General features: G+C 38.1%; 1 protein-coding gene and 1 pseudogene across 2 annotated transcripts in view; both read right to left on the bottom strand.

Annotated features, from left to right (window-relative positions):
• LOC126251406 (breast cancer type 1 susceptibility protein homolog) overlaps positions 1–25,245 on the bottom strand; it is a 284,502-nt gene that overhangs the window by 40,507 nt on the left and 218,750 nt on the right. For both annotated transcript variants that reach the window (XM_049951814.1, XM_049951815.1), the window contains 3 exons: positions 23,717–23,984; positions 14,136–14,270; positions 5,076–5,196 (listed from right to left, as the gene is read on the bottom strand). In XM_049951814.1, coding sequence (XP_049807771.1) covers positions 5,076–5,196; positions 14,136–14,270; positions 23,717–23,984 — 524 coding nt within the window. The remainder of the gene's footprint in view (positions 1–5,075; positions 5,197–14,135; positions 14,271–23,716; positions 23,985–25,245) is intronic.
• LOC126254013 (5S ribosomal RNA) lies at positions 7,172–7,289 on the bottom strand (annotated as a pseudogene).

The raw sequence follows: 25,245 nt of genomic DNA, 5'->3' as shown, positions 1-25,245 counted from the left end.
AAAGTTCTGACCAGATTAGATCAAGTGGTACCCGATCAAAAGCCTTTTCATGGGCTAGAAAAACAAGGTGCAGTGGCTTCTTCTTTTCATGGTATTTTTCAACCAGTGCAGCATGGATTGCACCTGTTGTACCACAATTTTTCACAAATCTGGCTTGCTTCCTTGTGATCTGAGCTATCTCATGAATCATCTGTAGAGAACGTGTTCAAGGATCTTCATCATGTGGCTCAGAAATCTGGTCAGGCAGTAATTAGAACACTAAGCATGGCTTCTTCATCTCCTTCACAGCACCCTTGATTTCAGCAATATTAATTTCCTTGACTGGTCCTTCAACTGCTGACATGGCTGGTACTGATGGATAGAGAAGATCCTCAGATGAAATTCTCTCAAAGTAGCTCTACCATTGTGTCCCTGCTTTCTTCCGGTTGTTCAGCAGCTTACCCATTCTGTCACTGATGCAATAAAAGTGTTGGATGTCTTCTGTTTTCCGAAGTTTCAATTTGACTAGTCAATAAAACTCCTGTTCCCCTTTGTATGTGTCTAGTTGCACATAGAGATTTGAATACTTGTCTACTTTTGTGACTGCAATGATGTTCTGCACCTTTCTAAGGGCTTGTTTGTAGGCATTCCAATAGGATAGTGTTCTGCCTGCAAGAAACATGTGGTGCAATTTTCTGTTCTTGCATACAGCATCCTTAACACTGTCACTGCAAAGCCACCTGTCTTTGCTGATCCTTCGTCATCCTGGTTTCATTGTTCCGAGAATAGAGTGTGCAGCTTCATGAACAGAGATCTTCAATTTAGTCCAGCTATCTTCGACTGTGGCCATTGGGGGCACTGTAATTTCTGTCATAATGTCAGTCCCCTTCTCCTTGAAGTGCCACCATTGATTCTTGATGGTCCACTTCTACCAGAGCACCCAGATCTTGGTGGGTTTATTCTGAGCTTACAGACGACCGGTTGGTATTACACTGCGAGTTTTCATATGGAACGACTTTCAAGTCTAACACACCTTTCAGGTTACAACCTCTTACTAGGACAAAGTCAATCCAAGTTGCATTTGATCCACTACAGTACGTGATTAGATGAGTTCCATGCTTTCCTAAACAAATGTTTGTGACAACCAGCTCATGAGTTTCTGCACAATCCAGGATTTGCTGGCCATCATCGTTCTTCTCTACATATCAATGTCCCCTGTGAGCGTCAGGATCTTCTTTTCTTTGTCTGCCATGTACATTCATGTCACCAGTGATAATGAGGTAGTCTTCGCCTGGGACTTCAGCAGTCTTATGGAATACCCATAAGGATTCCTTATTCAATTTCATTTTTTACGAAAAGACCCTCGTAGAGCTGAATGCTGTAGAGATGGTTTTTAAAATAATAAGAGGACTACATATTTGCAGTTTTTCTGACTCAAGCTCATTTTATAGTCGTTAGGATTTTTATTATCATCTGTCACTGATTGTAGAACATAATAAAAGACATTGGATTTAATTTCAGTATCCATGGAATATGGGCCAATCTTCAATGCACCTCCACGTTCTCGTTATTTTTTTAGGGCTCATTTTAGGTGGTCTAGAGGAGTTTGAAGAAGACAACTATTTTTTTTTAAAAAAAAGGGCTGAAAATGGCCATTTTTGCATTTTTAGAAAAAAAGTCATCTTTGCCCTCAACTTGTAAAACTATTGAACAGCAATAGCAGAATGAAATTTTATATTCTAAGACCTTGTACTGACAGGTTTATATATTCAAAGTTTAGGTTTATCATGCTGTTACCTTCAGATACACAAAAAACTTAAATTCAAATTTTTTCAAACATCTACTTTTTCAGCTGACTTTGCTGAATCTTGTCGTCATTTTTTAAGGCTAGCAATGCAAAACCAAATATAGTTTTTTAGGTGTTTAGAAAAGTGTCTTTCTAATGAAAACAGTTCAAAAGAGTTTGTAGAAGACACTTCTTTGGTAAATATGGGCCAAAATAGTCCTTTTTTGTCATTTTTGGAAAAATTGTCACCTTTTCCCTCAATTTGCAAACTATTGGAAAGAAATACGAGAATGAAATTTTACAGTCCATGATCTTGTATTGGTAAGTTATTATGTGCAAAGTTTCAGGTTTATCACATAATTACTTCTGGAGAAATAAAAAGCTGAACTACATATTTCTTTCCAGGCATCTATTTTTTTTTTTTGGCCAATCTTGCTTGAAATTATCCACATGAAAAATGCCCAGGAAATCTTTTTTTATGTATAAATTTCACTTAAGAGAGCGCAAAAAGTTGTACAAGATGGCCTAGTTTTGTTTCTTTCAAGAAAATATTGCTAGGGATATTATGTCTCAAAGTTGCCAAAAACTCATAGCTGCACTATTGAGTCAAACAAATGACTATAGCTCTGCAAGTATTAAATTGGCGAAAGTAAAACTTTGCCAGTGTTCGCTGGTAACACGTGCAAATGTTCACACAAAATTTCAGCAAAATCCGTGATGGTCAAGTGGGCACTTTTTCTGAAATTGGAGCACATGGCATAGAATGGCCCTATAATGTTTCATGTTATACTTGACTTTGTCCTTAAAGTGAAGCCTTTCTTTTCCAACATTCTCTCTACAATTCTGTACATCGTCACAGAACATCTTTCTCAGTGGGTGATCATTTTGCATTTGGACCACATTAAGGTGGCATTCCAACATGTCTGATTAAACACTGGAAATTTTGTCCTCCTTAATAGATAATTTCTCAATTACCCATTTTCTTTACATGCAGAACAGACCTCAAATATTTGAAGTTGAGGTCACACAGTTTCTTTATTTTCTTCTGAGGTACAGTTCCTGAAGAATGCACAAAAGCAGGATAAGAAGCATGCAGAAGAGCAACCAGGAAGATGGCCTTGAACACACAAGGGTTTTGTTTGCAGATGCAACTACGAATATGGATGACAGCCCCATACAGATTACAGGACACAGCAACTATTGTGTCAATGTGGCTCCAAAGTTCACTGTCAAATTAGTTTCTCGATATCACAATGTTATCAAGAACTGGAATTTGTACATGTATTTGTGGTTTTGGCTACCAATGTCAACAACTGGCAGTTCATGTGCTCCATGGTCACAGGCCATTACAGTATTTATCCAAGAATAAGACGACCCTTCCACCTTCTTTAAGAGGTTCCTTGAGAAAAATTTATTTTTAGCATATTCTGACTAATCAAAATTACTAACTGTTTTATTGACAAAGTAGCCGCTTAAAAAGTTAACATGATACCTACAACTTATGCCCCTTATTGATTGTCTGCATCTTAATAACACGAGAAGAAATAAAATAAACAAAAAGAAATGGTTTACATTAATTTTTATCTTCGCTACATTTTTACTAAGCCTTTCATTTGCAATATTATTATTTTTAATCATCATCATTACCATTAACCTAAAGGCACAGATGTGAAAATTATATCTTATTTGTCACAATTATTTGATTGTTTCTTGATTTGCTGTTTCTGAGACTGTTGCTTCTATACTTATGGGAGAATGTTACTATGTCTCTTGTTTCCATACATATCGTCTGACCGCCGTCGCCGCTGCTGCTGCATCGGCTGCACCAGCTGACACATTTCCTTTCAGCCCCATTATACTTCCCAGTGAGCACTGATTACTTTGCTCCAAGAAACAGATAAGTACACACTGGCCACTATCTAGACTTCTACAGTCTTCTGCTGAAATGTACACCATTGTTGAGAATTTGTCCAATTTTGAAGTCAATTCCGTTCAGACTACAAATGGATTCAGACAAACTGCAGTTTAAAGGTGTTAGATGCCCACAAAAGCCTAAGTGTGCAGTATAGATTCCCATAGTTGGCACCATTATGAAATTTGCTGCTCGCTCTCCACTCCCCAAACCATATTCATCTTAGTTCTCAGCCAAGCTGGTGTGACTGTTCCCCCTCCACTCCTTCCATAGTGCTGTGCCTGAACAACTGTGAAACACAGACTGCAATATCTTCTATGCTGCAGGTCATATGTAACACCAGCAACTAATACATAAATGAAATTCCGCAATCATGATTTAGTCCAGTTCTGAAACTTTCGCTCAGCCCACAATCTAGTGATGTCTGTTGGTACTACCTCCATGATGGGTCTTAGCACTGTAATTTATTCTCACAATAACAATTACAGTCAGTTTAATATAATTTACTTAGTTTGTTTGACATTTAATTCTGGATTTTTTTCTCTTGTTTCACCTGAGTGTCACCATCCTGTGCTACCACAGCCAATTAAAAACTCAGAATGTTTTTACCCAATGTTCTAAGATGTGAACAGTGATTGAATTTCTCATTTGTAAACTATGTGGTAAACCATTACAGTCTCTCAGAATCAAGTAATTTTTTCTTGATGGACTACATTTTCACCTACAAATGTTACCTTCACTTAAAAAGCAGCATAAATATTTGTCTATGGTACCCATACATGTATGAGAACTTTTATTGCAAACCTCTTCAATTACTCTACAAACCAGAGTTTGTAAGACAATGGAATTTAATGTTGTTTTCTCCTGTGCTTCACACTTTGCCAAATTTTAAGCAGAGCAGTAGACTGTTGTAGTGGCTAGTTCACAGTTTGTCATTGCACTAGCACTGCACGAGTCAAATGTCAACTGACTATTCAAGCAAGATCTATACTATATTGAGCGCCCTAGTGAACAGGAAAAATTTGAGCCTATTCAAATGTGAGCATCATTTGTCCAGCCCTAGCCTTCCAAATTCCTCAAAATAAAGCTGCATGTGACCTCAACAGTGAAAGGCATCATCTGTAAATGTAAGATGACCACCACTACATTAATCTATTAAACAATGTATATTGACCTCATCAGCAATAGCTTAGTATGTGAATACCCTGTATTTTTTTTAATGATGAATTTGCTGCCATAATGCCCTTAAACCCCTCTCTAGTATCTGCAATTAGCTGATTGTAAATTGTTTGAGCAAAAAGAGGGACAATATTGCCTCAACTGCACCTTGTGTTTCAACAATTTGACAAATAAAAACAGGACAGGATCTCTACAAAATGTAAAAAGTATTCCGCTCACCTGCAAAGAAGTCTTCTCTTGCTGGGTCTTCCTCAGCCAAGATGACGTGCCGTGACTGAGGCCGGGTCTTCATTTGATGAGGGCTCTCTACCACTAATGCACCAGTCAATGACAGCAACTCCTGCAAGTAGTAAATTACCATTATGAGCCAACTCTTATTCTGTCGACACAAACTGGAATGATATGTTATCCTCATGGCTTAGAAATTGTCGCTATTGCTGTAACTGCGAACGGGACGGTCGTGGGGTTGAAATGACAGCAAGCGAGGCGGGACCCACGGAGAGACCAGTGAACAACAACACAATGGGAGAGGACGGACATGACCAATGAAGGACAGAACAAACAACAACAAGACAAGGAAACCTAACAAACATGTCCACTCGTACACAGAACAAGAAAGTAAGTAAGCTGTCTAGCGCGAGGCGATCTGTCCACAGATGTACGCGAGATTAGACTGGCTGGTTGAGCGAGAGGCAGGCGCTTAAGTATGCTATCGGAGGTGCTGCTATTGGCCGCTGGAACCACGTGTTCCACTGTGGTGCCCTCACACTAAAAGCGGGCCAGGAGGTGCATGCCGCCACAGCTTACAGCGCGATGGTGTAGGGTTCTTCGACGTCCATGACGTCTGGCGCGGATTCAAACTCCGTGGCGCGCGGGACAAGAGCTATTTTGAACATCATTTGCAACTGAACAAATATCATGCATTTGGAAAATGAATGATATTAAAAGTGTTGTCAACAACAAGTAAAAAACAGGCTGGTTGGCTTACTTACCTGATACAGGAATAATTTGAGCATAATGCAATGGTACGAGACGAAAGTGTTTGGTACAGTGTTAGTAGTACTGAAAATGGTAAAGTGTTAGTAGTACTGAAAACATACTATGACACATCTCAAGTCATGTCTAAGGCACCGTATTTTACAGACTATGACACGCATTTCTTTCTTCAAAAAGTTGCTCCCAAAATTCATGAGCATCTTAATACTCAAAATTAATACAGAAATTTCAAGAGTTTGTTTAAAATTCTCACCAGTCTTAAAAATGGCAATATATTTGATGCTGCAGAAAACCTGCCTCTATCTGGGAACATTGGATTCAACTGGCAACAAAAGTGCACCAACGCGATGAACATGAGTTACTGGGATTTGCAAGCTTGCTATCACTGTCCTTCTCCTGTCCCGCCATCACAAACACAAAACACTGTCTAGCCTATGATGCGTCATTGTAATCTACGATGCCAGTGAACTTGAACTGAAAGTGATTTGTGTTATCGGTAACAGTACAATATTTTTGTTAGTAGCTGGTTTTGTAATGGAAAAAAATAACAGGTATTCATATGACAAGGGCAATAAATTGATAGTATTATCAATGCAGAAGAACAAGGAAACAGATCAGCATTTCGGCCCACCACCAACAGAAAAAAACCATTCACGACTGACAGGCTAGTAAAGAAGAACTGAAAAAAGTGAGGAAGACTAAATGTGCAAATAGAGCACTGAATACAAAATGGCCAAAACTAGAAGATAGTGTATTGAAATGTATTCAAGGACATTGTCAAAATGGTTTTGGAATTACTACAAAAATGATTCAAATAGACACTCGTAGGCTAGTGCTTAAGTGGAACTTAATAGACTTTAAGGGTAGAGCTTGTTAGTGCTACAGGTTTATGAAGCATCAAGCACTTAACAAGCGAAACAAAACCAAAATATCTCGGAAAATGCCACAAGATGATAAAGAGAAAGAAAATCAGTGTGGAACTAAGCCAAATAGCGAATATATGTGAAACTCCTCCAGCGAATATATGTGAAACTCCTCCGACATCTGATGTGCCGAAAAACAGTACTGTTCCCATGAAAGGTGCTGAAAATGTAATTATACAAACAAGTAACTCCATCCACACAGGCCACGAAGACCCAACTATACCAACTGGCCGCCGTGTCATCCTCAGCCCACAGGCGTCACTGGATGCTGATATGGAGGGCCATGTGGTCAGCACACCGCTCTCCCAGCCATACATCAGTTTACGAGACCGGAGCCGCTACTTCTCAATCAAGTAGCTCCTCAGTTTGCCTCACAAGGTCTGAGTGCACACTGCTTGCCAACAGCACTGGGCAGACCGGATGGTCACCCATCCAAGTGCTAGCCCAGCCCGACTGCGCTTAACTTCGGTGATCTGACGGGAACCAGTGTTACCACTGTGGCAAGGCCACTGGCCTATACAAACAAGTGAACATGAAAAAATGCACTACACTGTTGTCCATTCATGTTGTGCTGAGGATACGATACTTAATGCAATGATCATTTTCGAGTGCAAAACAATGCCAAAACCTTCTGAAATGCAGTCAGGTGGTGGTGTTCATGTTCATGACAAGGGTTGGACGGATGAGGTTAGTATGAAATTATGGATTAACAAAACATGGGAGAGAAGGAAAAGTGCTTTACTGAAGATGAATTCTCTTCTTGTGCTAGATCAGTTTATTAGTCATTTGAAAAATTCTGAAAGAGAAATTGAGATAGGGAGGACTTACTTCACAATTACAACCTCTTCATGTCTTGATAAATAAAACATCAAAGTGTAAATGATGGACCCATTTTCAAAACTTCGTATTTATTCAAGTACAAATCTAAAATGAACAAGTTTTATACCAATGAAAAGAGGAAGTTTCAAACGCTTTTTCATAATGTTTGATATCAATTTAATAAATTCAATAATTTGTAATTAATTAGTTTTAAATAATTATTTAATAATGATAAGTGTTATAAATGTCTAATGTGGCCACTGTTGGCTGTACGGCAAACATCAATGCGGTAGCCAAAGTTGTCCCACACATGCAAAAGCATATCTACTGTTACTGAGTGCATGGCAGCAGTGATCCAGTTCTGCAGATCATTCAGAGAGGTTGGTAGAGGCAGCACGTAAACGGCTTCCTTCACATACCCCCATAAGAAATAGTCACAGGGTGTGAGATCAGGAGATCTCGGTAGCCAGAAGTGCAGAGCCAGGTCCTCTAGTCCTCTGTGACCGATCCAGCACTGAGGAAGGGAGTCATTCCAAAAGCTTCATACATCACGGTGCCAATGGGGCTGGAAAATGAAGTCCTGGGAATCTTCCATAACTTGAGGGAATAGCCATTGTTGCAACATTCCAGGTATGTGATTTCCATTACAGTTCCTTCTGCAAAGAAAAGTGGTCCATAAACCTTCAAATACGGAACAGAACAGGTTGATCTTCGTTGGGTCTCTTTCATGTTGCAATGGTGGATTTTCCAAATCCCATATGTGAACATTGTGTTTGCTGACTTTTCCACTAAGGTGGAACATTGCTTCATTGCTAAAAATTACACGCTATAGAAATGCGTCATCCTCCATCTTTGCTAGCACACAACCACAAAATGCGAGACACCTCTCTTTGTCATTGGGGTTGAGAGCCTGCACAAGTTGTAATCGGTAGGGCTAGTACAGCAAACGCCGTCTCAGAACTTTCCATACATTTGGTTTGGGTATTCCAAGTTCTCGACTGGCTCTATTGGTAGACTTACTGGGACTGGGCACAAAACTTTCTTGAATCTATTGGAGATCATCCGCTGACACACGCGATCGGCCTGTGCTTTTTCCTTTGCACACAGTCCCAGTCTGTTTAAATTGCTTAAGCCAACAGCTAATGATTTTGGGATTTGGTGGTTGAATACCAAATTTGGTACGAAATGCCCACTACACTGCAATTCACAACTCACTTTTCTTGAACTCAAGAATGCAGAAAACGAATGCTAACAATAAGCCAGACAGATATTTTGATGATGACCCCTGCAAACAAAAAAAGGATAAGAGATATGTACATAGGAACGTGGGATCTGCGGAGCTTATACCAAGCTGGAGCCCTACTGCAGCTGCTAATGCAAGTACACAGCTACAGTATATAACTATTGACTCTCCAGGAAATTAGGTGGAAGGGAGGTAACGTAATAGACTCAGCAAATTTCACAATTTCTATAGTGGCAGGAGGACAAATACCTTTGGTACAGGTTTTGTGGTCGTTAAAGGACTGAAACATGCTGTAATGCGCTTCGAACCAATCAATGAATGGATGTCCATTTTAAGATTAAGGGGAACATCTTTCAACATAACAATTATAAATCTACATGCACCCACAGAGGAGGCAGATGAACAACAGAATGATGAGTTTTATAGCAAAGTTGAGCAGTTGTATGATCAGGCTCTTAAACATGATGTTAAGATCTTAATAGGAGACTTCAATAAAAATAGGAAAAGAGGCTTATCAGCCAGCTATAGGAAGACATAGCCTCCATGAAATATCAAATGACAATGGAATTAGGGTTGAAGATTTTGCTATAAGTAAAAACATGACTGTCAGAAGTACATAGTTTCCACTCAAAAACATACACAAAGAAACATGGCTGTCACCAGATGGACAAACTAGAAATCAGATAGACCATATTGACAGGAGGCACGGAACAGACATAATGGATGTTAGGAGCCAACGTGCTGCTGACCAATTCAGACCATCATCTAGGGAGAATGAAGTACAGGCAAAGGATCTCACTACCGAGTAAACAAAAAGCCCACAAACAGAAAAGTTTTGATATTAAGAAACTAAAGTCAGAAGAAATACGGAGAGCATATCAGGCAAAAACAGAAGAGAGGATTAAGAACGATACAGACACATTAAATGAACATATAGAATAATTTGGAAGCAATGTAAGACTGCAATCCTCGAGGCAGCTGGGGAGGTTTTGGGACAGGTACGGACTCAAAGGAAGGCAAATTGATTTCATGAAGAATGTATGAGAAGAACAGAGGAGCATAACATAGCATGAATGAAATTATTTCAGAGAAGAACTAGAGCAAATATGAATGATTATAATGAGAAGTGCCATGTAACTAAGAGGGTTTGCAGAAAGAAGAAAAGAGCACTAGAAAAGAAAAAATTGGAAGAAATTGAACAGCTAGGAGAAGAGAAGCACGTACGTGAAATGTACCAAACGATTAAAGAAGGAAAGGCTGGGTTTCAAACCAGAACAAATATATGTAGAAATAAAGAAAGGGATTTGATAGGGGAGAGTAATAAAATACTCAACAGATGGGCAGAATACTTCCAAGAGTTACTAAAGCCAGAAGTAGAAGGATTAGAACAAGAAGAACTGGTGGAAATAACTTATTATGGACCAGAGGTCTTAACACAAGAACCGACATTGGAGGAAGTGATACAAGCCATTAAGACCTTAAAAAATAATAGGACACCAGAAGACGCTCAGATCCAGGCAGAACTTCTCAAACATGGTGGGGAAGCATTGTGGACAGCAATACATAAAGTAATAGTGAACATCTAGCAGGAGAGCATGCCAATGGAGTGGAAAACGACTATTATGTGCCCAACACACAAAAAAGGAGATAAATTTACCTGCCAGAATTACCAAGGAATATCCCTGCTAAATATTACAAACAAAGTGTTCTCCAAGATCCTAACTAGGAGGCTTACCTCCTATGTGGAAGGGAGAATTAGAGACTATCAGACTGGCTTTAGAAGAAATAGGTCAACAACTGACCAAATATTCACATTACGCATACTACTTGAAAAATGTTATGAACATCAAATAAACATACATTAGCTTTATAACGATTTTAAACAAGCCTATGATAGTATCTAAACAGTGATATAGCGGAATGTGATGGAAGAGGCAGTAATACCTAAGAAGCTCATTAAACTTACTATGATGACCCTCAGTGAAACCAACTGTAAATGTAAAAATAAAGGACGAAATCTCCAGAGAAGTTGAAGTGAAGAAGGGACTGAGACAGGGTGACAATATCTCCTCACTGCTATTCAACCTCTGCCTAGAAAAAGTTTTAACTCACATAGAGATAAATAGCGGAGGGACCATTTTTAATCATACACTGCAGTACCTTGCCTACGCAGATGATGTGGCATTACTCGCACGAAACACCGCTGTGCTGGCTGATGCCTATCAACAACTGGAGAGAGGCGCAAGAGAACTTGGCCTGGTAGTCAATGTTGAAAAGACCAAATATATGGCAATGACCAACCAGCAAAACCTACCAAATCTCAAGATAGCTGACAAGGAGTTTGAAAGGGTAAGAGATTTCAAGTACCTCGGATCGACTATCACAGAGACAAATGACATCAGCAGCGAGGTGAAAGCTAGAATAGCAGCAGGCAACAGATGCTACTTTTCCACACTGCCCATGCTTAGGAGCTCACTTCTATCACGAAAATCTAAAATCCTCATTTACAAAACAATTACAAGACCCGCTGTAATGTATGGTGCCGAGACATGGACCATGACTTCAAATGAGGAAAGGATCCTTAGCATTTGGGAAAGAAAGGTTCTGCGTAAAATGTACGGCCCAATATACGATCAAGAAGTTTGGTGCATCCATATGAATGCAGAATTAGAACAACTTTTTGAAGAGCCTGACATTGTCACTACCATTAAAATAAGAAGACTGTGATGGGCAGGACACATGGTCAGAATAGAGGAAGACTGAACATGTAAGATGATATTTTTATGGCAAGGCTGGAGGCAGACAACAGAAGGGATGTCCCAGAAAGAGATGGACGGACGGAATTGAAGAAGACATGAAAAAGCTGGGTGTCAGAGGATGGAGACGGAAAGCCATGGAACGGATAGAATGGCAGAATATTGTGATGCAGGCCAAGGCTGCATCACAATGTGGTGTGTGGGAATAGAACAGTGGATCTTATCAGAGTAACACAGTGGTCTGCTCATGTAAGTGAAGGTCAGGTTAGCACAGAGGACAACCCATGAAGTGGAACAGACTACACCTACCAGTTAATTTTAATGAAATTCTGAGAGACAATCAATGAAAAACATGTGAAGACATTGTATATGAGGCGAGGATGCCTGTCAATTCTGTTAACAGAATTGTAACTGAAATATTAAATATGAGAAAAATTGTGATCAGATGGGTTCTGCGCGATCTGAGTGACATGCAGAAAGCAGGTCACAAAAGAATTACAGAAGAAATGCTTCAACATTATCAAATAGTTTCTGAAAAGGAGTTTTGCATTTGATGAAACATAGATATGGGATTTTGAGCAAGAAATGATATCTCAGTCACCACAATGGAAAAGTTCTGATTCTCTGCACCCGAAAAAATTTTGCCACCAACAATCAAAGGTGAAACTTATGACGATCTTTGTGTAGAACATAAATGAAGTCATAGCTACAAATATAAAGAGTTCCAGAGGACATCTGTAATAGCCGTGTACTACAAGCTGTTTTTGCAAAATGTTTTGCACCCAAAAATTTGTTGAAGGAGATCTGACATTCTTGCAGCTGGCATCCTCATTTTGCACGTTAATGCAAGGTGGCAAATTGCCCTATCAGTGAGAGAAACACTCAACAAATATGAATGGGAAATATTTTGCCACCCACCAGACTTTGATTTGTTTCCCAGATTGAAGGAACAACTCCATGGAAAACATTTTGATACTTGTCCATTGAGATGACCCAAGTAATCAGACAGCTCAACAATGAAGGGGCGCTTTCCAGAATACACAAGTTGCCAAAACATCGGGAAGCTGTCATAAGCAAGAATAGAGATTATATGAAGGAATGTAAAGGTATTATGTAAAATACATTATTTTCTTCAATTCTGTCTTACAGTGTGCAGAACTTTTAGAATGACACTTGGGTTCTACAGATCTTGGATGCCAAGAAGAAAGACCTTGGACATTATAAAGTCAAACACGACCTGTAAGCTACAATTCAGGTAACCTAGAATGGATTTTTATGAGTGTGATCACTTATCCTAGTTAATCTAGTGCATAAAAGAGCATAATCAAATATCTTTGAAACCTCTAAAAGAAAAACTCAGGTAATGGTATTTAAGAGCACATAATTTTCAGATCATAAATATACTTAGATGGTCTGCATCTTGAAGAAAGAGCAATTTTATTCTTACATCAACTACATAATATTTGAATATGGCAGAGCATTTACACAATTTTGCTAGTTTTTCGTGAATGTAAGGCATAACCAGAATAACACTACTGGAAAACTACCAGACAAAGACTCAACTGAAACTCTACTGGAAAACTACCAGACAAAGACTCAACTGAAATTCTACAGGAAAATGGCAGTCTCAAGCTTTTCTGTGCGGGGGCACCCGCATACGCTGGTGGTCAACTAAAGCCAAATTGAAACTACATATATGAAGTTCATGAGAGGAGTCAAATGTTGCAGCAGAATGTATGACATCCATAGTAACACACACACACACACACACACACACACACACACACACACACACAGGAAAAACTTGAAGGTTGGATGCAAAAATTGACTATCTACCAAAACAAGGTACAGGATATACACTGGAAAGTGAAATATGTTTAGGGAGACTAAGGAAGAGGTAAAGTAGTACATTAGGACATCATCATCACAAGCCTAAAATCATCAGCAGAACTAACACTAGGTCCTAAAACAGAAATTAATATAATTCATTTACTACATGCAGGTAAAATAACAGACCAGGACACAATCACTAGCCTAAAACCATCAGCACGACTAATGCTAGGTCCTAAAATGAATTTCATATAAATCATTTAGTATATTATTAAAATATACTTAATGCCATCTGGAACTCAAGTATGGAGAGTTATATATCTACCATTAAGTAAAAAAAGTTTGAGAATTTCAGAAAGAAAATTAATATCTACATTATAAAGAATATTTTCAGTATAATCTTTTATGCTGTCAATACTAGGCTTTAGAGGTATTTGCTGACGAGAGAGACAGTATAAGTAAGGGCAGAGATTATAGCTACAGTCAACAATAACAGACCAAGACTTTCAGCCATTTGTGTATAACAGATAATGATTAATCCATTTCAGCTAATTCGATTTTACCTAGCTGCAGTGCCATCGGTAAATTTTCAACAAACTCCAGCAATTAGAGCCAGGTTGTTACTCTTCAGGAGATAATAACTGTCAATATCGCACTGCCAAGATGAAAGTATGACTATTAGATAATGTGAAGAAATATGATAAAATTTTACCTTAAGGTCATCAACAGCAGTAGCACTGAATGGTCCAACACAGCAGAAAACAAAATCATGGAAGAGCGGAGTGGATGCCAGCCGTGACTTACGTGGTCCGCTGCCTCCAAGGCAATCTGGAAGTTCGTATGGTTCCTACAAACATCAGGAAAGTGTAATTTATGGAAATAAAATACCTCCTGCTTCCATCTGTAGGTTGTTCTCTGGTACACAATTTATAATAGGTAATCTATCTCAATGCCACAATAAGTGTTAGAAAGGAATTTCATCTTCTAAAAAGAACCAATACAATGATGTAATTGAGAATACCTTAAACTGCTCATCAATGCACACTGGCCTTGTAGTTTTTGTATAAACACTTTCCTTTAATCTAGTTTTGTCTATGCAACGAACAGTAGTTACACAAACAGAACTACAATAAGTGAAATATGGTATACTGCCGAATGTGAGATAGTGGGAGAATTAATTCCAAAAACAATATTATCATCCTCAGACAATGAATTCATTTGAGTGAGTTAGCTATCATATAAAACATCTGCAAAAAGTGTCGCTTCAATTTATTACAGTACAACAGATAAACAGATTAACTTTATACGCAAGATGTCCCAAATATTGAGGATCAAAAATACAAACTGTTGGAGAAATCCAATACCTCAGAAAAAAAATTTAAGCTCATAGCAACTATTCAAAGTGACATCTGCCACTTTCAATGCATGCATTCATTATAATGGCGGACAAAATTTTGCTGTCCTTTTAAAACATGCTCCTGTTGTATATTACACATTGAGAAAGACCGGGAGGATCATAACAACCAGTTCATCTTCAGTGTCTACTGGAGTTTCATAAACAAACAACTTCGTGAAATTCCACAGGAAATGGATTTGGCACAGAGCCTCCCCCTTTTAGTCTAACTATGAGGGTACTGTTCAGGTGCCCACAGATATATATTTTGGAATTGGGATTGGGTTGAAATACCACCATCACCAATAAGAGATGTGGTCCCAATACCTTTGTCAGCAGTCAAGATCCTACTACTGAATCTTGTACAATAATTCCATCCCATAAGTTCATGGGGATTCATTGGTGGTAATATGAGACAAGTGTGGCACATGGATTTCCACCACTCCATCCACATATGGTTAAAATGGCAGTTTTGAACAGTATAATGTTTAAAAAATGGTCAGTGAATAAAACAAACAATAGGAAGTTTTGCACTGCATCCTTCACAGGGTAAATTTCATTGCATATGTTTACTGATTAATCTTCACTCACATGATACAATGTTATCACCCCAATTTCTACCATGTGAACAACTCTTTGTCAATAATTTGGTCAGCTCTCACTGTCTGAATGACCCAGTTTCCTGCAGAAATTCTATCCACACTGATAAGTTTCTTCCTATTAGGATAACATCTGTCGCAAAATTTTTCTCTGAATGTTTGTTTGACTTTTGCTAAATCCTGCTGCATTATACATTAAATGCTCATCTGCATTTTCATGTTAACAACATGTTTCAGCTTTGACAACCAATCATGAACTACACACAGTGGTAAACAGTAAACTTCACCATGCACATTCAACAGTAGAGTGTGTATTGTTTTTTAAGGTAGTGCCACTGGCATCAATCAAGCAAGCGGCTTTTTATTATTAAACATAAACAGTTTACAAACATGCGCCTCACAAGCACTGATCATAAAGATCTGTCCTGCCTGAAATATTCCTTTCCAACCTTATATTAAAATACTCCTCAGTTTACAGTCTACTAAATGTAAAACTTCGATCTAAAGGCTTGGGGCAAATAGTATTTGCTGCTTGATAACTTCTTTAGAAAGTTTACATTTTCAATATGCATTAAACGGTGCTCATTGATCTGCAGCTGCCTTAAAGCACTCTAGCAATATCATTCCAAGTGCAATGAACATACACATTGAACCAGTAATGGAATGCCAAAAATCATTGCCCATCAAACATGCACAATGTCTGTGGTAGATTTATCCCACAGGTATTTTTATTATGTATTAAACAACTAGACGATGTGCCAACATGTCAAACACTTTTATCACAAGATTGTAACTGCGCAAAATTACAGCAATTTCCAAATTAAATCAAAGCAACAATTAGACATATCATCTACTTCTTACTTTTCATTGTGGCTAGCTATAGGGATCATGTGCCAAGTTAAATTCCTTTTCATTGGCTGTTTATTTTCCTTCAATATTATTACAGCTTGTCTTGTTTCTTTCCTTGGACAATTTCACACCTGTTCCATTAGAGATTCTACCGTAGAATTCTCGTATTTCTAACATTTTTGTTATGAAAATACATCCTCTTTCAAACTTTGTTTTTAACTTCTTGGCTCCAGCTTCTAGTAATTTCTTATACCGTAAATGCTTCAATATCTTTTGTTATTTGGGGCCCGTTGTGCAAAATATGTCTTTTGATGACATGATTATTTATGAATAATCTCCAGTTACACTGCTATGCAAGTTTTTTTTATATTTTATCTCATTCACAATGAGCCCATTTCGGCAAACTGCCATCGTCAGGAGCTCTATAAATATATATATAAGCGATGGTCTTAATATAATGGTTTTGTAACTATGATCTGAAAATTTATAATACCGGGTGATCAAAAAAGTCAGTATAAATTTGAAAACTTAATAAACCACGGAATAATGTAGATAGAGAGGTAAAAATTGACACACATGCTTGGAATGACATGGGGTTTTATTAGAACCACCCCATATTGCTAGACACGTGAAAGATCTCTTGCGCGCGTCATTTGGTGATGATCGTGTGCTCAGCCGCCACTTTCGTCATGCTTGGCCTCCCAGGTCCCCAGACCTCAGTCCGTGCGATTATTGGCTTTGGGGTTACCTGAAGTCGCAAGTGCATCGTGATCGACTGACATCTCTAGGGATGCTGAAAGACAACATCCGACGCCAATGCCTGACCATAATTCCCGACATGCTTCACAGTGCTGTTCACAACATTATTCCTCGGCTACAGCTATTGTTGAGGAATGATGGTGGGCATATTGAGCATTTCCTGTAAAGAACATCATCATCTCTGCTTTGTCTTACTTTGTTATGCTAATTATTGCTATTCTGATCAGATGAAGCGCCATCTGTCGGACATTTTTTGAACTTTTGTATTTTTCTGGTTCTAATAAAATCCCATGTCATTCCAAGCATGTGTGTCAATTTGTACCTCTCTAGCTACATTATTCCGTGATTTATTCAGTTTTCAAATTTATACTGACTTTTTGATCACCCGGTATATCATTAGGTGTTTTACCTTACACGTAACATCATTGCTGTCATGCCCTGCCTGTTTTGGAATTATTACTTTCTCTCAGGTGTAGAATGGAGATGTATATCAGTTGTTACTAGTTTTCCAAATATGCTACTTTTCTGACATTTGGATGACAGTAGGTCAGTGATGTTACATGTTTACATAGTTACCATTATAAATAAATGATGTGTGAAATTCAGTTTTTTTATTTTTTTATAGGTTGGGGAGAAGAGAAGTTTGTGGCACAACTTGACTAGAAGAAGGGATCGGTTGGTAGGACATGTTTTGAGGCATCAAGGGATCACAAATTTAGCATTGGAGGGCAGCGTGGAGGGTAAAAATCGTGGAGGGAGACCAAGAGATCAGTACACTAAGCAGATTCAGAAGGACTGTTGCAGTAGGTACTGGGAGATGAAGAAGCTTGCACAGGATAGAGTAGCATGGAGAGCTGCATCAAACCAGTCTCAGGACTGAAGACCACAACAACAACAACAACAACAACAACAACAACAACAGGTTTCTTTGCTTAAGCACCTAAACAAGTCTGTATTTGCCGTGAGAATGATGTCAGATGTAGGTGGTATAAACATAAAAAAATTTGCATACTTTTCTTACTTTCATTCTATTATGTCGTATGGGATCATATTCTGGGGCAACTCATCAAACCGAGCAAAAGTTTTTAGGGTGCAAAAGTGTGTGATAAGAATCATTTGTGGTGTAAATTCAAGAACATCTCATAGAAACCTGTTTGAGGAACTTTGTATTCTAACCACTGCTTCTCAGTATATTTATTCCTTAATGAAATTTGTTGCAAGTAATACATCTCTATTTCCAACCAATAGCTCAGTACACAGTATCAATACTAAGAATAAGAACAACCTACATAAAGGCCTAAAATCACTTACCTTGGTCCAAAATGGGGTCCAATATTCAGGAACACACATTTTTAATAAATTGCCAGCAACCATTAAAAACTTGGTTTCAGATAAAGCACGGTTTAAACAGAGTTTGAAAGACTTTTTGATAGGCAAATCCTTCTACGCCATAGATGAATATCTTAACAGAGACTGTTAAGTCAGCTTAAGTAAAAATATCTGTTACGATTTCAGTTTTGACAACACTTGGACACAATAGTCAAGATTAGGTATTTTGCTTATGATAAATTTATTAATAGTGGATAACAGTGTGTTAATTCTGTAAATATTAGCTGTCCCAATTTACTGCATTGTATTAACTTATTTTCGCCTATCTCCTGACAAACGATCAGAGTAGTAAGTATTATATTCAAATGTTTTATGTTGTTTTGTCATACTTTCTGACATGTTCCACACCCACGAGAATCATCTCATTTTTTGGGACTATGGAACAAAAACTGAATCGAATCGAATCTAACCTAACCTAACCTAACCTAACCTAATCTTATCTATGTTTTTGCCTAAAATTGGTTTTAGTTTTATTTTACGTTTTTAATTTTTCGTAATAATTGTTGTTGTCTATGATTTATGTTGGTGTTCTGTCACTGTTTTACACTACTCATGTTATCACTGTTGCTATGGATATGTGTTGTTTAGAGTCACTGATATTATTATATTACCTGTTTTCCCGATTTGTAATGTGTATAAAGTTTTCTATATACTTTTTGTGCTTTAGGTTGGTTGGTTTGTTTGTTCAGTAAATTTGTTGGGTTGCTGTATGCATGTGAATATATCTCTATTTCCTCAAGGATGTTCAACAATGTTCCCTTTTGCATAATATGGAGGATTTCTAGTGCTTCGTTTATGGGTTTTACATAGTTTTTCTCTGCTTGTAAATGTTGAAAAAATGTAGATGGGTTGTTTTCACTTTCTCTGGTGTGCTCTTTATAACTAATTTTGAAGTTTCTATCCAGTTTGCTCCACGTAGGATTTTTTACATGTGTTACACGAAATTTTGTAAACGTGGGGATTGTTGTGTATGGGAATTTTCGAGCTGCCTTTGTGAATTTTGTGTTTGAGGCTAAGTGAATGTTTTGAAATGCAAATGCAATGTCGGTTTTGTTGAATAATTCATTAATTTTGTTCGAGATGTTTTCCTAGATAGGTTGTGGTTACGTATTTTGTTTTCTTCTTTTTCATTGTGTATATGCTTAGTGTTATTTCTTTATGTATATTATGACTTTCAGGTTGTGTTTTATTGTGGTATAATTGTGTTACAATTTTGGGGTCATAATCGTTTTGCTGGGATATGTATTCTAAGAGTTTTATTTCCCTCTGAATTGCTTCGTCTTCTAGTGGTAAGTTTATTAATCTGTTCAGCACTGTGTGGAAAAATGCGAGTTTGTGGGCTTTTGGATGGCATGAGTGTGCATTGATAATACAGTCTGTTGTGGTAGGCTTTCTGTAAATTTGGTAACAATGTCTGTTGTTAGTGTTCTTAACAGTTAGGTCAAGGAAGTTAATTGTTATGTTAGTTTTGTGTTTTATGGTGAATTTCATTTTGGGGTGTAACTGATTGAGGGCTTTATGTATTTCAGCTATGTCAGTTAAGTTACCTTCCATAAGCATTAACGTGTCATCTACATATCTGTAATAGTATATGATTTTTTGATTAGCTGTGTTTTTTTGTTTCAAAAATTTTTACTTCCAGGCTGTTACGGAATATGTTCAAAAATGGTTCAAATGGTTCTGAGCACTATGGGACTTAACTGCTGAGGTCATCAGTCCCCTAGAACTTAGAACTACTTAAACCTAACTAACCTAAGGACATCACACACACCCATGCCCGAGGCAGGATTCGAACCTGCAACCGTAGCGGTCGCGCGGTTCCAGACTGTAGCGCCTAGAACCGCTCGGCCACCCCGGCCGGCACGGAATATGTCAGCTATGGTTCCAGCAATACTACATCCCATTGCAACTCCATCTTTTATTATCAAACTTGGAGTAATTTTGGTGCAAGACAAGTTTTGTTAGTTGCAAAATTTCTGTAGTGCCTTGTACTGAGATTCTTCTGTACTTGAGTAGGTTTTGTTCTATGATACCTATTGTTCCCTGGATTGGGATGTTGGTGTATAGGTTAGTAATGTCAAAAGGTACAAGTTACAAGTTGTTACGCACCAGCAAAAGTCCAGTTTCACATTACTACACCAGTTTTTTCATGGTGCACATTCCACACCACTCCCCCTTTTCATTTTTCTTTTTCCAAATAAATCTATTTGATAAAGGTGGCTGAATTTAGTATCCTGTACACAAACAACATCAAAGCTTTCTTCATACAACATAATTATATGTAGTTATGTTTGAGAGCTAGATTAAGAAAAGGCAAACCTACGTTTCTAGCATTTGTAGACTTAGAGAAAGCTTTTGACAATGTTGACTGGAATACTCTCTTTCAAATTCTGAAGGTGACGGGGATAAAATACAGGGAGCGAAAGGCTATTTACAATTTGTACAGAAACCAGATGGCAGTTATAAAGAGTCGAGGGACATGAAAGGGAAGCAGTGGTCCGGAAGGGAATGAGACAGTGTTGTAGCCTCTCCCCGATGTTGTTCAATCTGTATATTGAGCAAGCAGTAAAGGAAACAAAAGAAAAATTCGGAGTAGGTATTAAAATCCATGGAGAAGAAATAAAAACTTTGAGGTTCGCCAATGACATTGTAATTCTGTCAGAGACAGCAAAGGACTTGGAAGAGCAGTTCAACGGAATGGACAGTATCTTGAAAGGAGGATATAAGATGAACATCAACAAAAGCAAAACGAGGATAATGGAATGTAGTCAAATTAAATCGGGTGATGCTGAGGGAATTAGATTAGGAAATGAGACACTTAAAGTAGTAAAGGAGTTTTGCTATTTGGGGAGCAAAATAACGGATGATGGTCGAAGTAGAGAGGATATAAAATGTAGACTGGCAACGGCAAGGAAAGCGTTTCTGAAGAAGAGAAATTTTTTAACATCGAGTATAGATTTAAGTGTCAGGAAGTCGTTTCTGAAAGTATATGTATGGAGTGTAGCCATGTATGGAAGTGAAACATGGACGATAACTAGTTTGGACAAGAAGAGAATAGAAGCTTTCGAAATGTAGTGCTACAGAAGAATGCTGAAGATTAGATGGGTAGATCACATAAATAATGAGGAGGTACTGAATAGGATTGGGGAGAAGAGGAGTTTGTGGCACAACTTGACTAGAAGAAGGGATCGGTTGGTAGGACATGTTCTGAGGCATCAAGGGATCACCAATTTAGTGTTGGAGGGCAGTGTGGATGGTAAAAATCGTAGAGGGAGACCAAGACATGAATACATTAAGCAGATTCAGAGGGATGTAGGCTGCAGTACGTACTGGGAGATGAAGAAGCTTGCACAGGATAGAGTAGCGTGGAGATCTGCATCAAACCAGTCTCAGGACTGAAGACCACAACAACAACATGTTTGAGAGCTACCATATTATCTACTTATAAGTTATGAATATTTTGGATTGTGACAATACATTTCTCAGCACATAAGACACTTGCGCACAGAATGCTGCCCACCAGTGGCCCAGAACGTTAGGTGATGTATTTACCGTATTTACTCGAATCTAAGCCGCACCTGAAAAATGAGACTCGAAATAAGGGGGGGGGGGGAATCCCAAATCTAAGCCGCACCTGAAATTTGAGACTCGAAATTCAAGGGGAGAGAAAAGTTTTAGGCCGCACCTCCAAATCGAAACAAAGTTGGTCCACTGTAATATGAGATACAATTTAGGTCGAATGAATGACGATACAGCTACAGTAGTTTGGTTCGAGTCGTAAGCTTAGCAGTTAAGCTTTACCAGGTAGCCATTGCTATGCGTCAGGCGCTCCGTCCGTATTTATACGGGTACCCTTCCTTTTTCACGTGCTTCGTGTGGTTTGAATCGATTGCTTATTTTGTTTTGATTTGATAAGTGCCGTTTTCTTTGTTATAGGTGTTTATGTCACTCTAAGCTGAAAATGCATTACTGTACTGTGTCATGCATTGTTTGTTGCATTCTGATAGTGCGTGTTTACGGCCTGTCGCCGCTTGCGGCATAGTTTGCTTTTGTGCGCGCTACCGCCGCTTACAATTAAAAAAAAAAAAAAAAAAAAAGAGGAATCCTCTCATTAGCGAAACAATGGCAAGAGACTGCTATTTGTTGTTACTTACACTGCTGCTTTCTTTGATAATGATCAACAAGAACCAAATAATACACTGCGTATGATAGAACATGTTCTGAACGCGAGTTAGGCGAAAATTTTTCTCCATTTGAAAATCTTTGCGGCCTCTTCTTTAGTACATCAAATTCAGCAGATTTAAAAATCTAGTCAGTTGCTGTGCTTCATTTCTGACTGTATCACTATTAGGCATAAGAATAATACGAATATAAACATGACACGATACGTATATTCTTCCGCGTTTGCTGTTGTCTCACCCTAGTTTCGTAGTTTATTAGGCAGACAGGATTTAAATGAGATAGCAGCAAACACGAAAAAATACATGGCAAAATGTTTATATTCGTATTATTCTTATGGTGAAGAGAATACTGATTCACATTTCATCAGGTTCCTATTAGCAACCATCTCTTCTCACAGGTAGGAAAAAATTCAGAACGTTGGCCTAGAGTTGGCCATATCGACAAACATCCCAAACAGTCTTGCCAGTCGGATTTTTGTAGTACATTGAAATTCTGCTACATTCGAAGATGAACAATACGGAATTTGTATTTACTTCGTTGGATAATGTATGAAAATGCAGTATGCAGTGGTCAAAACTCGGGGCGGAGAGAAAAAGCTCGTCACCCACCTTTTTTTAAAAAAAATTTATTTACTGACGCAGAGGTTTTGGCGCCAGTATTTATCTTTGTGCCTATAAAACATGCATGTGTAGCACTACATATATTGGACAGCAGAAGTTAGTTGTGGCGGCACCTACCAACATTTTTCAGAACTTCCGCTTACTTTGCACTCGATTCTAAGCCGCAGGCGGTTTTTTTGGATTACAAAAACCGGAAAAAAAGTGCGGCTTGGATTCGAGTAAATACGGTAGGCAGTATGGTTTCAAAACATAATGTTTTCACAATTCTGTACGAACAGTACTGTAGACAATACACTGTTCAGGAGTTCATAATTAATAGCCACCTGGTGTTGCTGTGTCATGTAGCATCAGATTTTCTTGTCTTTGCTTACAAACATATATATTACAAATTGTTGGTCACACATTTAGGTGGCTTTCTGTGTGGATACAAGCTGTGAATATCGATGAGAAAGAAGTAGAAAGATACATGCAAAATGTAAACTAATATTACAGAATGGCATACCTCTGGAGCAGGACAGCGGTTCTTACATGTCTGGTCAATCCAACCAGGGCCAACAACCCACTTCCCTGCAGCAACTGCTTGCAAATACTTCAAAGTTTTTTCTGGAAGACCAGATGAATTTGGCCGAACAACAACATGTGTCGTTTCTGGGCCAACACGATCACAATATTTAATGCCAAGTGATGTGAGCAATTGCTTAATTTTTGCTGCAAGTGGCCTTGGAAAGCCTGTACATGCCACAAACAGTTGAGTTCTTGGTACCGGTATGCTGTAACGCAATAAAGTAGAATCACAAACAGTACTGGAAAATAAAACAGCAATTTACGATAATCATATAGTATGCTGAACATATAGTCTGAATATATAAAATGTTTTTGGTACATTTATCATACATCTCTAAAAATTTCTACTCTTTTAACAATACCCATTATAGTCTGACAGGAAGCAACTTACTGTAAAAGAGGTGATGGAATTCAATAAATGTAAATGGTGCTTTGTTGCCCCCTAATGATGATAATGTTGGAAATTTTTGCACATCAGATTTTTAAACAGATTGGACACAAAACTGCTAACATTTTAAACAACAAAACCACAATGAAAAACTTGATGCTTATACAGTTTGAACTTTAAATTTTAAGGCTAATTGTTATAAAACAATACTTGCAAACAAGTTTCACTATTTCATTTTTGTCTTCACCTTTACACTAAAGAAATCCCTGCCTCGGTGTTTATGTAAGCTGCTCTAACAATGGCCATCTTGGGGGACATGTGTTCGTGCAGATCCACTTATTAAATATATAAAAGAAGTTGAGTGCTTTTGAGTCTTAATGACTATGTGCAAAGAAATCTTTTAATCTGTAGCTCAGACCACAAAAATGAGACAAAGAAAGAGGGGAATACAGTGCTTTTTTATTGTGTGATTTTTTGTAGATAAATGTACATTCTGAGCAGAGTTAAGACAGGGCACAGCATACACATAACATTATTTTTTTGAGGTGTAGTAATCTTAATTCTTGAAGAATTTGGGACATCGAGAAGAAATACAATAGGTATAAAGTAGACTGCATACAGAACTGCTTACGAGAATAAAAATTTTACAGGCCATGCACATGTTCATTGCTAACTGGAATGCTGAAACCCTCGGACTATACTGAACTGTGCTGCTGTGAGTCAGTTTCAGTCACAGTAGAAGAAGAAGAAGAAGAAGAAGAAGAAGAAGAAGAAGATAATGATTTTCCTGGATGCTGACACAAATATTCCGACAAATGTGATATTTCAGAACTTTGTCATGATGATGACAGCTACCTAGTGCACAAGGATACACAAGTTGCTGTCCGGTTATGCCAATGTCAGAAATGTGGGACACCGGAAGGATAAATTGTAACTGCTATTTCAATTACAAATTACAGTAAATTTTTGATTATCTGCAGTAATTGAGTTTTGTGATCTCCTTGACCAAACAATAAACCAATGTTAAGATCCTGTTAGGGGACTTCAATGCCCAACTTGGAAGAGAAAAGAAATACCGG

Source organism: Schistocerca nitens, chromosome 4 (assembly GCF_023898315.1).
Source record: "Schistocerca nitens isolate TAMUIC-IGC-003100 chromosome 4, iqSchNite1.1, whole genome shotgun sequence".
Lineage (NCBI taxonomy): Eukaryota > Metazoa > Arthropoda > Insecta > Orthoptera > Acrididae > Schistocerca > Schistocerca nitens.
Note: the sequence above shows the minus strand (reverse complement) of the source record. Positions and strands in the feature narration are given on the sequence as shown.